This window comes from Ochotona princeps, chromosome 13, assembly GCF_030435755.1.
Source record: "Ochotona princeps isolate mOchPri1 chromosome 13, mOchPri1.hap1, whole genome shotgun sequence".
In the NCBI taxonomy this organism is placed as follows: Eukaryota; Metazoa; Chordata; class Mammalia; order Lagomorpha; family Ochotonidae; genus Ochotona; species Ochotona princeps.
In genome coordinates this window covers 29,264,593-29,278,355 of record NC_080844.1, presented here as the reverse complement: position 1 = coordinate 29,278,355, position 13,763 = coordinate 29,264,593, and the positions used below count along the sequence as shown (strand labels likewise).

The 13,763-nt window shown below is 34.9% G+C and overlaps 1 protein-coding gene across 1 annotated transcript in view; it reads left to right on the top strand.

Moving 5' to 3' along the window:
• The window catches only part of CTNNA3 (catenin alpha 3), a 1,173,927-nt gene that overhangs the window by 1,077,568 nt on the left and 82,596 nt on the right, over positions 1-13,763 (top strand). Inside the window, exon 15 of the mRNA XM_058671693.1 lies at positions 3,154-3,335. Coding sequence (XP_058527676.1) covers positions 3,154-3,335 — 182 coding nt within the window. The remainder of the gene's footprint in view (positions 1-3,153; positions 3,336-13,763) is intronic.

The window sequence follows — 13,763 nt, the reverse complement described above, 5'->3', positions numbered from 1 at the left end:
CCCCTCAGAATGGCTTAAAATCTCTATCTTATATTGATATTTATATTTAGGGAAAGAAAACAGTTTATAAAGATAAGAGGAAGTTTCTTATAAAAGCCCTCTGTTTGTAGATTGGCTGAGCTGCCTTGATCCCTTTCACTGCCCTTTAACAAAAGAACAAAAAAGCAATTGAATCAGCACTAGGTGAAGGTGACAGTAATTAACGCATGATTTGATTATAAGATTTAGCAAAGAAGCTATGTTATATGCTTTTATAAAATCATTTGATTTATGATCTTTAATTCTGTACTCTTAATATTTTAAGCAATATTAGTTTGTATTTAGAAAATTGATTTTGAGTATAAGTAAACCACTTGTCACTTTGTAACCGCATGCACTGCCAACCGTGGAGTTCCTGGCTTCAGCCAGGTGACTGTGGGTTTCAATGAGTAATGGTTAGTTGAAAATGTTTTCCTTAGGATTGTTTCTTGTATTCTCTTAACCATGAAGTAAAAATGAAACAGTTGGATATTGTGCAAAAGCTTGTGATGATTTGTGTATAAATAAAGAAGGCAACTTTTCTGAGTTGTCCATTATGAGCATCATGTCATAGTGGTCCACATCTTATCTCTTGTTTGTATCCTCTCGCTGATCCACGCATTCTTTGCAAGTTCTCGAGTCAGCCGGAGCTGGTCTCTGGCAGTCAGCCTCTTCAGATTCCACGTGTAAGAGTGCTTAGTAGTTGTTTTCTGTGCCTGACTTACTTAACACAATGTCTTCTTGGTTCAGTTGTATTGTTAATGAATGACAGAGTTTGGGTTTTGTCATGACTGAACACCAGTAAGTTGTATATTCTGAACTGTATATATACTATGAAAATATGTGATTTGTTTTTCTGTCATTGTGAAAGTAAAATTAAGTCAACAAAACAAGAAAATAATTGAGTATATTTAGGGAGAAGATACTGAAAATAGTTGAAGGATAGTAACGATTTTCTTGAGAGAGAGAGGGGAGGCAGCATTGCAAGAGAGGGAGTAGTTGGATATAAAGGAAGTCAAGGTGAAGAGTTCAGTGTGAAAGAAGATGAAGAAGCTAAAATTGTGTGATGTATTATCATACATAAAATATTAGACTACAGAAAATGCATGGACGAAAAGAATTTCAGTTAACACTTTCTCAGCCATTTCAATTATTATGAATTAAAGATAATGAAATCTGAAGGAAAAAATTAATACATTCTGTGTTTTCTGTTTGTTGGGAAGTTTTAGTGCACATGTTTTTGGCAAGCCACTATCAACAGAGCAAATCTGGCATGCTGCCTATTTTTTACAGCCCATAAGCTAAGATTAGTCTTTATATTTTTAATGGTTGAAAAAAATCTTAATTACACTTGATTATAATACTTGTGACAAATGAAAATTAAGTGAAATGTGAACTGAATGGTTTTTAATGAATTTTATTGGAAGAGGAACATCTTCTAATTTATTTACATAGTACTCATATCTGCTCTTGCATTATAATACCAGGTTTGAGTAACATGACATTTATATGACATGAGTTGCAAAAATACACATTATCATCATGCATTTACAGAAAAACAATATCAACTTCTTTTTATAGTAAAAATGCAAATGAAATGTGTGTATGAAAGTGTGTAACAGGCTAAAGGAAAAGATTTGCTTGAAAAACAGCAAGTGACATTAAAAATATAATTTCAAGGGTTTCATAGAGTGAAGAAATGAATCTATTAGTATAAATAATTGGCAGTTAACAATTTAGAAAAGTTATTATGCAAGATGATCTTCAAAAATTCATGGAAATTGAAACTATTATATCTGCCTAAGAAAGCACAAAAACATAATTCTAAATATTTTATAATTTTTACAAATTTATAACTTTTATGTTGGCTGTCATCACTGCCTCTCAAGAATCCATATTAGCTGGAAGCTGGAATCAGGAGCTAAAACCTGGGATTGAACCCAGGCACCCCAATATAGGTACAGGTTCCTTACCAACATCCTGACAGCTAAAGCAAATGTCCAGCTCTGAAAAGATTTTTCAACTGATTTGTTCTTATTTCTCTATCTAAATAGTACATTTCACTTACCTAATATATCTTTCTTCTAAATGTTTCTTTTCATCTTCTAAACCCTGTGCACTCATTCTATTGTTACAATATATTTGCAATTTCTTTCTGATGATTTAATTCCATGGTAAAACTTGTGAAATCTTATAGCCACCTTCGTGACAAGAGTCTTCTTGGACATAAGTTCCTAGGTCCAATGGGCCAAGATGCGCATGTATTGTGGTTTAGGCGTATAGATTACTGTTTATCCATCCACATATCAAATGGAAAATGAGTATGCCTTACTGTTCAAATATAACATGTTGAAAGCATAAGGTAATGCAGATTAGATTACTCTGCAGGGAAGAATAGATGCCAATGTGCAGCTAAGCTAACTTAATAAATACTACCCATGACAGTTTTATTCTCCTATAGAAGAGTTTGTATACATATATTTACCTTAATGTGTTTATACATATAAAATATGCATACCTCCTTATGGACTTTATATATATATGTATGTGTGTATATATGTATGTGTTTGTTTATACTTATATGAATGCACATACATCTGTATATGTGAATTTATATGCACATATGATTTATAAATATATGTACCTGCTATTTACCAATGTAAATCCAGTATTTATGTAAGGAACCTGTATATATATATATACACAGGTAGACCTAGTCTCATTTCAAGTTAAATATTGTTAAAATGTTAGCTTATAAAATATAGCATTAGTTAAATGTATATGTGAATGTCTTGCAAGTGTATAATTGCATTGAATAGGAGTTAATGTAAAATTTTAACGGGTTAGAAATTTTCAAGTCCTCACATCTATCTTATGGATTAGATTTATGTATTTCAGACTCCAAATTCTACATTTCATTCTCAAATATAGCATGATTCTAGAGAAAATAATTAGAATTTGGCAGATGTATTACTTAAAAAAATAAACCCACTAAGTTTTGATTAAATGATTTAAATCCTTCTGTGTCTCTAATTTTAAATGAACACATTTTATGAATGTCCTGTAATGACCAGTTCCTAAAATTTGTCTGAGATTGTGGAATGACTTAAAAAATCTAATTATCTCATGTTTTAGGCTAAAATGACTCAGCTGCCTGATATGGAAAAGGAAAAGATTGCTGAGCAAGTTGCTGATTTCAAGAAAGTCAAGAGCAAACTGGATGCAGAAATCGAGATATGGGATGACACAAGCAATGACATAATTGTTTTGGCCAAGAAGATGTGTATGATCATGATGGAGATGACAGATTTCACAAGGTAATTACGTGGAAAATGATAATACTTGGGAATGTTCATCACGTTAATTAAACCTGAGGTTTATCAGAATGGCAGGTGCTAAATACTAAATGGCAGGGGAGAGGCAAATGAGATGGAATTCCAAAGCTGCAGGTATGTAATGATTGGGGTTTTGGTGAATAAATATGTCAAAGTTACTAGTAAGGAGTGAAAAATAATTTTGGACATGACAGTACTCTCAAGATTTTTTTTTCTGTATGACATATTAGTAGGCAAATCAAGTTATGGTTGGTAGTAGAACTACCTGAATGACAGATTTCTACGTAATTTCAATTATAATGATATGTTTTATTATCAGGATTGGTGGTACATTTTTCTCTGATTATAGCAATCACATATACATGTGAAGCTACAATGATTTACTGATAGTAATAAAAATGGTTGCAATAATTTTAAAATTCAATTTTCTAGAACTTGCCAGAGCTAGTGAAATATATACTATTTGCTCTCTCAGTTATTAAAATTAGTTATTAAAATATGCAAACCGTAACTACTAAAATATTTAGCCTTGATAAATATAAGCCATGGAATAGTGGGGCTTCCTGAAGTACATTTAGGAAATCATTTGTGTTTGTCACCATTCATTACAGATATAAAGTCACTTTCAGATAGAGTAATAGAAAAACATGCAATAATAAAATAATGATGATTGAGGAAAAATAGATGAGTCTTGCATTGAAATGGAAATTGAGAGAGTCGTTCTAAACATTTCACTTATAAAAAAGGATTATCAAAGTTTTTCTAGAGTTTTGTGGAGTATCATAAAAATGTTGACATGTAAGTGGGTAAATAGTAAACATTTATAACAAAAACAAAAAATCTAATGCCATTTAAAAACTGTTTATAAGGAATATAGCCTGATAATGGACAAAAGATATAAGCAGGTAATTCACCAATTTCTTCCCATGAAATATGAGATTGGAGGTATTTTAAAAAATATATAAGCTAAAACAGTTAAAATGAGTTAAGCTGGTTAGATGAAATTGACTGAAGCTTTTAAATATGTGAAATTGATGAAAACTCTAAAATAGAGTTGGGATAAAATATGATAGTGAAAGCATACATTTACATGTCTTACAGTATTTGTGCAGTACATATAAAGAAAAACAGTAGAAACCCTTGGTATATGTATCTTTATGTATATATGTATGTATGTTTGCATGCCTATATGTTTGTATGTATCTATCTGCATGTACATAGACCTGAACCAGTTCTATGTGTTGCTGCACTTCAGGGAATCTGTTTTCAAGGAAATAATTTGAAGTGACAAATGTTTTATGTAAGAACAGAGAATTATTTAAAATAAAATAAGCAGAATTATGAAGTTAATAATGGCTTGTCATGTGAAAAGTCTGCAGGAAACAAAGCTAAATTTTCAAAACAAGTACAGAAAAAAATAGTTTGATCTACATTTTATTGTTCTCCTATGGATATTTCTCCTTTATTTTGCTTTATACCAAACTTGTGCTTTTTTTTTCACGTGAGAGAGGGGCTTTATTGATGCTAAAGAGCAATACCAAGAGGAATTGGCAATTGATAGATGTCAATCTTTTTTTCTTTTTATTGATTGCATTGCATTATGTGACACATTTTTATAGGTACTGGGATTCCCCCCACCCCTCCCCAACCGCTTCCCCCATGGTGGATTCCTCCACTTTGTTGCATTACCACAGTTCAAGTTCAGTTGAGATTCTTTCATTGCAAGCATTTACCAAGAATAGAGTCCAGCATCTTATTGTCCAGATAAGTTCAACGGTTTCTTGGGGAGACCATCTCTGGTCTGCAGGTAGAGCTGGCAGAGTATCAAACCGATCAATTAAAAGCCCCAACATAACATCAGAAACAGGTTTTTTTTTTATTTATACTTTTTTCTTTCAAATTAAAATTTTAAAGAATTATTTATTTTTTATTGGAAAGGAAGATTTACAGACAGAAGGAAAAACAAAGAGAAAGATCCTTCACCCGCTGGTTCACTCCCCAAGTGGTCACAGTGGCCAGAGCTGAGCTGGAGTTAAATGGGAAATTTTATTCATAGGATAAATGGGAAGCAGAAGGAAACCTCTCTGCAAAGCTAGGGATGTGCATAAATAAAGGGGAACAAGTTGTCAATTAACTGCATCATGGCTTTTGTGTACTGGAATATGCTGTCTGTAGAACATCACAGGGTTTGCAAAGATGGAAATGGAGTGATAGCCTGGTAGAAAAACAGATCTTGATATAGAAAAACTAATTAGCTAGGAAGGTATTTTTCATCAGTTTTGAAACCTGATTTGCTGTTTAGGAGCAGAAAGAATAGGGCTTTTCTTCTTCTTCATAGACTGTGAGAAGAGTTAGTGGGTTATTTTTACACGAAATTCTAGGCTGCAACAGAATTTGCAGCTGATTCAGAACTACTAGAAGTGGCATATTGAACTAACTGACTGAGTTTGGATTGGGAAAGATACGGAGAAAACCGTGGGGAGTAGAACAAAAGATGAATGATATTGAGCATCATCTGAGGGATGATAAGTTTACTGATTTCATCACAGATTTTTCCAGCTCTGTGTGAGTTGATTTTCCAAAGATCATAATCTCTTGCTACCGACACACTTTGAATTCATCTGAAGTAGGTTTCTGCTGCATCCTGTGAGTGACTTTGAGGTAATGGTCTGCTGTAGCTAGTATATGTTAGAATAGGATTTACAACTCCACAGTATAATTCTTTGCAAATGGACACGGTTCATGTTTTGCAAAAGCTAAGCATCCCAACATTCTCACTGTGTGCTACCGCCGGGGCATCTGTAGAACAAAAACAGTATGTGTTCAATTGCAGTACAGATAAGGTCGCAAAACTGAATTTTAGACTTTGGTAATCTGTTTCATGTAAACTGAATCCACAGCCAGCCAAATTTCAGTTCACATATATTGTGATACATTTCCAGTTGTTTTAAATGGATGAAATTTTAAAGATTTTTTTTTTAACTTCCAATTCTGGTTTAAGAGTTTTCTTTTTTCCCTGCTAACACTGTAATGACTTCTGACTATTCAATTCTTCAGATCTTTGTGTGAGATATTGCTTAGTTTAATCCATGTTTGAAATGGTATGTTTTAACTTGTGTGTGGTGTGATGTCTAAGAATAGGGCTCATAGCTGACAGGGGAGTATTTATCAGCAAGTGACCATCCATCTGGTACTCTATGTGTATGTTAAAATTGGACATAGAGTTGAAATAATAAAAACAGTACACCCCTTTTTCTAAAGTACCATACTATTTTCTCATTGTCTTCAAATATACTATTTTTTAAATAATGCGTATAATAATAGCTATACTTTGGGTGTTTCATATTGCTGCAACATGATAAAGGCAAGTTTTCTCATTTTATCCTTAGGTAGTTATTTGATTTTTCTAATCTCCATTTTACAGTGAGGGGAATAGAGAACAGGTAAATTACTGAAAGACACACAAATGTAGTTAGTTTCCAGTTGACTTTTTTCTAACCTCAGAATCTGAGTAATCTATCTTTTTAAAGGATTTATTTAAGCCCGAAATTATGAATTTAATGTATGCTATTGTAGTTCAAATTTAAAAAAAAAAGGATGTAGGAGGAATGTGGGTGGGTGATGTGGGTGGAGGGTGTATGTGTGTGAATTGTCAGTGTGCTCCTAAATCTGTATTGTGATATACAAGGTGTTCACCTTATGTAAATAATTTATTAAAAACAAAGGAAAAGAATGTAGAAACTACATGCAGGAAGATTGCCAGGTGTTTTTGGATAGCACTTCTCCAAGAGACTTGACTTATAAGCCTTTCTCCCATGGTGGGCAGCTGAGGTATAGATAAGGAAGTAAAACATTCCCAAGTTTTTTTTTCCTCTGAGCTATGCCTGCCTGGTACCTATGATAGATGTTGATTAAAGACTCTTAGTTTATTGACCTGAACCAATAGAATGATATAAATTCTTATGTTAATGTGATATTAAATTGAAGAGAATGATTCCATTTTAGTTCATAGACATAATTCTAAGAACACAGTGAGATATCTATTCTCTCCTTCTTTGCTCTCCCTCTTTGATTTTTGATATAAAATATTTTGAATTTACAACACACTTGAAGGCCTAATGTTTCATTAAATAAAGAGTTCAACAAGTAAAAAAGTAAAAATACCATAGTGCAATAAGAAATATGAATAAGAACTATCAGTAATAATTAAATGAAGATATTTCATTCATATACAGTGAACATTTAAATAATCATAGGTAACACTAAAGGTGTATTTCTATATATGATAACTGCCACAAATGAATGAGAATGTTATGTTTTTCTTCTTGCATAGGATTTTTCACTTAGCATGGAAATGTCCGGTTGCATCTCATTGTTGCCAGTTACAGTGTCATAATGTTTATGTGTCATTCTGTTTATGGCAATAGCTTCCTAAAAACACGTGAGAGAAATTGCTTCATAGAATGAATATTCTGTTACATTGGCATGGACCCTATGTTCCCATGTTAAAATGGAGCTGATTCTTAGCTAATATTTCCCTTTTGAAACACTGAAGCTGAGTATATATCCCTAACAGAAGAAAGAACCACTTCTATTGTTAATGAATTGTCAATAGACATCACTTTCCTAGTCATGGGCCAGTTTTCCTGGGCCAAGCATAGACAAGTATAAGGTCAATTAAATGCCTTCTGAAATAATATAATTTGGAAAAAAATGATTAGTATTATAATATAAAGCCAAACATATGTATAACAATCATGCAAAAATATTTTTTTAATTTTCCTTGTTACCCAGGAAAACATTGTATGCTACATGTTCTGTAAAAACTGTAACTGACTTATCCCCAGTATTTAATATCACTACCAGCAATCCTTTTATACATCTGTTTCTATTATATCCCACACAATTTTTCAGATGCCTGGTGTCCACTACCCAGGCCTATATGTCTGCGAAGGAGCCATAAATTTGATGCTCTACCCATTTTAGGCATGGCATTTTGAACTTGACACCGTACCCATTTTAGACATGGTTTTTTCAACTCAAGAGTTAACCTAAAATATGGAGGAATGTGTGGATGGAGAAGTTTGCTGTCAAATGTTGAATATTTCCTTCCTCAGTCCAGGAGTGCATGAGTTTTGATTAGGCAACACAAGAGTTGTTTTGATCTCTGTCAAACTGAAGGAAAAATAATGGTACTTGTAAATACTCAAGGTACTACCACACTCCTTGTAGAAAAGGGCTTCTTCTTGGCCTAGGTGGCTACAAGAGTGGTGGTGAATGAAGAAATGGGTTGCATTTCATTCTAAGGCTGTGTGTACCTCCAAGTGGAGACTGGCTTGTCTTTATGGAACATTTCTACTTGCCTTTTCTAAGACAGGGCTTTAGGAAACAGAAAATAATATAAATTTGTGTGTGTGTGTGTGTATATGTGTGTGTGTGTGTGTGTGTGTGTGTGTGTGTGTGTGTGTGTGTGTGTCTGTGTGATGGTATTGAGTAAAGCAGAAAGTTACTTTGTCTCTATTCAGGGAGGGCTTCAGAATTAAATCCTTATGGTGACAAGGTAGGAATATGTAAAATCTGTTCTATGCCTCACATCCTTTCATTTATTAAATCAGAAATCTCTTTGCACATAGCACATTCTTCTGCTTTCCAGAGAGGAAACATTTGTATTCTGTACTGTGTGAATCACAATAGCAGTTTAAATGTTGCAGTGAAGGGAATAAGAAATGGTTGGTTATGTTTTGTATATTTCCTTTCTAAAAAGATAATACACTAGATCTTATGATTTAAGATATAAAGTAACCAAATTCCTTTTTTGTGTGTGTTATAGACCTATTGCGTTTTCTTCCTATTATATGTCAGATATACACAAATACATAGTAAATAATTTATTAAAAACCTAAGGCATATGAATGTGTACATTTTTTCTTTTCGTTTTTATTATTATTGTTTTATGATGCGGTTCCATAGACTCTGGGATTTCCCGTACTCCTCCCCCAAGTTTCCAACCCCCGCTACTGATTTCCCCTCTAGTATTAAAATGGGTAGTCCTTCATGAACCGTCATAAGTCCATCATGTCACTATTGAAGTGTTTCCTGACAAAGTAGGCATGGACAATATCAGAGTCCAGCTTCCTACTGTCAGGATTTTGAGGGGCTAGCATTATAGTACTCAGGATTAAGCTGTTTCTTAGGATAACAGTGTTGCACACTGGAGCTCGTGTCTGAGTCTCAGCTACTTCCTGGAAATGTGCCGCAGGAAGGCGGCGGATGGGATTCTAGGCTCCTGGCCATGACCTGGCCAGCCCCTGCGTGATGTGGCCCTCTAAGGAGTAATCCAGCAGACAGAAGGTTGAGTTTCTCTCCCGTCCCCTCTCTTTCTCCCAAATCCTTGTTCTCCTCTTCTTTTTCTCTCTGTGTCTCTCAATGTTACTTTGCCTCTCAATAAAGGGATTTTAAGAATAAGTAAAATAAATGTTTGAAGCACATGCCGACATTCCAACTTTTACTTCAATGAAATATTCATTTTGTGTTTGAAGAAAACACTGATCTTAGGGAACTAGTTTTATTTTCTGTGTACTACAATGGTCGGATGTTGTTTTCCTTATTGTATGTTAGAGTACTTGTAAGCTGTCATCGTTGACTTTAATTGATATTTTCCGTATGGAAACAGTTTATTTACTTGATGGAGTCTTGAGTCACAGAAGCATTAGTCACTAATGCCAAAGAAAATGATTTAACATAAAGAAGAATGATTTTGTCTACTACATATTTCTTAAAACTTTTAAATTGGAACATCAGATTACCAGAGAATAGGAGAGACAGAGAGGAAAATCTTCTGTCCACTGATTCACTCCCCAAGTGGCCGTAACAGCTAGAGTTGAGTCAATCAGAAGCCAGGAGCCAGGAGTCTCTTTGGGGTCTCCTGCACAGGTGCAAGGTTCCAAGGCTTTGGGCCATCCTCAACTGCTTTCCCAGGCCACAGGAGCAGGGAGCCGGATGGGAAGCAGGGGCTTGACTGGGCACCCATATGGGATTCCAGCACATGCAAATTGAGGACTTTAGCTACTAGGCTACTGCGCTGGGCCCTACATGCTTCTAAAACACACACACACTCACACACAGAGAGTAATGGACAAATCAACTAAAATGATAGTTTGGAAATACTTTAACACTTACCAGGAGAGTGGGAGAGCATAAACAATCCTACTGGAATCTAGAGTTTTAATTTCTGGGCTTCAACATGAATATAAAAAAAATTGCTGAAATGTCTATGTCAATTTAAGTGCAGAACAATCCTGTGCTGTGTGAATATTAAGAGATTTTAAAAAGACAGTTAAATTATGCATTTTTTAGTGCAGGAGATAAGTATTTGAAACTTGGGAACAAAAATAAACCAAATGAGAGCACGGAGTGATTGTTTATTCAGATTTTGGAAAGAAACAATCTGTCATCACTTATTTTTGGCAGTCACTCAAGAGAAGGCAAGGAGAGAAAAGGATGCAACAGAAAGAATTTAAGGAAATTGTCACAGAGAAGCTGCAGGTGGACAAACTAGAAACAGAGCTTCTTATGTAATTGGCTTGGAGAGCCTGTCTGCTTTTCTCTATTAGGGCCTCAGGTGGGGAAGCCGCCGTCACCGACCCAGTCCAGGATCTGCAGCTACAGGGTTTACAATTTGCCTTCTTGCACTGGTATCTGCAGAGTTTGTGGAACAGAGTTCATCCTGTGTCGTTGCCCAGTGTCCATTTGTATATTTAAGCTCTCAGGAATATAACTGATAGTTATTACAGTGAGGATAGATAATAGCCAAAAATATCAAATTATATATTTTGAACAAAATACAAATATTTATAGATAAAAAATGTGATTTATGATCATGTGTATCCTAAACCAGTTTCCCAACAATTTAAAATAATTGGATTAAAAGTAAAAAACCAAAAATGCCATGAGATATCCTAGTTAATATGTGTTTTCCCTTTGAGAACATAACTAATTTGAACAGTCTTCTTTCTTCTTTCTCGGCATGCCTTAATGAGTACAGTTCAGGTGTACTTGCTTTTCTGTAGTACTTTGTTGGATATGTTCTATGCATAGAATATCTTTTTATATACATGAAATTTTAAGTTGGCACTCTTAGGTCTCCCAAAAGTTGCAATGCCTTACTTTGTATCTGATCGTGTTGTCCTGTAGTATGTTTACATTTTCCACAGGAATTATTTACCCGTTTCGTTCTTCATTTGTGTTCTTAGTCAGTTCACTTGGCCAAATTTAAGCCACTTCCTCTTGAAAATAATATGTTTTTATTTGCCGACATAGAATGCAAAATCGTAACCTTTTCTCATTCCAATCATTAAATTCAGTCCTTTGTTTGGAGTTCAGACTTTGGATTTTACCCATTTTCCCCTAATGGCCTGGAATATGGTTGACTCAGGAGATGTTATGGATAAAGGGAGACTCAGACAAACTCAATTCATGCTGTTTTATATGTCATTGTTTAAGCGACTTTATTGGTGAACAACTGTGAGAGTGTGCGGAGAATAGGCCTTTGGTCTTCTCACTAATGAAGCTCTGTAAATCTCTGTCTTCCATTAAGCAGTACACCTACCTTCACTGCTGTGTGCCTCTGCCTGCGTCTTCCCTCATTTCAAAGGCAATATTTCATATTCACATTTTGTGACATAGTAATTTATCTCGAGTTTCATGCCTTGTGGGTCATAGATACATTAGCCAGGTCCTTTGCACTTGGACTTGCCAATGGTGACGATGCTTGGTTGTGCGCAATGGTATAAACACTAGTTGTTGTTATCATCTGAATCACCATGCAGCCACTCCATTGCTCATAGAGTGGCACAGTGGCTGTTTAATGACTTTAGTCTCTGTGTGCTGGAGATCAACGCTGGCTGGCTTGAGACCTTGCAAAGGATGTATGGATCGGCTCGAAGACGAGAAGAGATGTGGGCCACCATGGCATGATGTGCATAATGGACAACTGCAAAAAGCTACCTTCTTTATTTATACAGAAATCATCACAAGTTTTTGTACAACATCCAATTGTTTAATTTTAACTTCATGGTTAAGAGAATACAGGAAGAATCCAAAAAATATTATTCTTATTTTACCTCAAAGAAAACATTTTTCAGAAAATCATTACTCATTCAAACCTGCAGTCACCCAGCTGAAGCCAGGAACTCTACAGTTGGCAGCACATGTGGTTACATAGTTACAAGTGCTTTACTTATATCCAAAATCAATTTTCACTAAACCTAAACTAATACTACTTAAAATATCAAGAACATAGAATTAAAAAAGAAAGCTCACAAATGAAAGGAATTTATAAAGGTATATATCATAGATTCTTTATTAAATCTTACAATCAGTCATATACTAACCACCATCACCTTTACCTAGTGATGATTTAATTATTTTTTGTTCTTTTGTTAAAGGGCAGTGAAAAGGATCAGGGCAACTCAGCCTTTCTAGGAACGAAGGGCTTTACCAGAAACTTCTTTATATCTTTTCAAACTATTTTTTTTTTACCAACATATAAGTGTCAATATAAGGTAGAAGTTTTAAACCATTTTTCTCTGGGGTTCACGTTTGTCTCCCTTTATAAGATGCTCCATACACTTTCTACTTTCCATGGTGAGAAACCAAAATACGTCATTTCATGTGTTTAACAGTTCAAGGCTGCACGGTAAACAAACTCTCTGTACCTCCATGGCTGCCATGTGTCACAAAGTATTATCAAACCATTTCTTACGGAGAACATCATGCATCTTAGAGTAAGTTCCAGGTCAAAAGTGGGCAGACAGTAAGACAGTTGGGAACAGTATAGGCTCAGTTGTGCCACTGTATGCTTTTAGCTGTGTCTCATTGTCTTAATTTGCTAAAGATCCTTTTACCATAACATGATTGATAAAATCAGTTCCTGGTGTTAAACCAGTTACAGAAATCATTTCACATTTGCAGAAAAATAACAACACCCACAGGAGAATTTCATGAACTATCAGAGAGGTGATTGATTGTCCATATAATGGGGTGAGGCAGCAATGAGGTGATTAGAGAGACATTCTGCCAGGCTTGCTAAGCAGCCAGAAACTCCTACTAACCTTGCTAACCAAGGAACCCTGCTCGTCACACTCAGTACCATTTGACCCAACTGCTTGGCCACCCACATTCATGGGAGTGCAAAGTGAGGATGCAAAAATGATGACACTTGTGTTTAAACGGCCTTACATTCTTTTTTTATTATTAAATTTATTCATTAATTACATTGTGTTGTAATTACATAGAATCTGGGTTTCTTCCCCCCACCCTCCCCCCATGGTGGGTTCCTCCACCTGTTGCATAACCATAGTTCAAGTTCAGTTGAAATTCCCTCTTTGCAAGTATATGCCAAGCATAGAA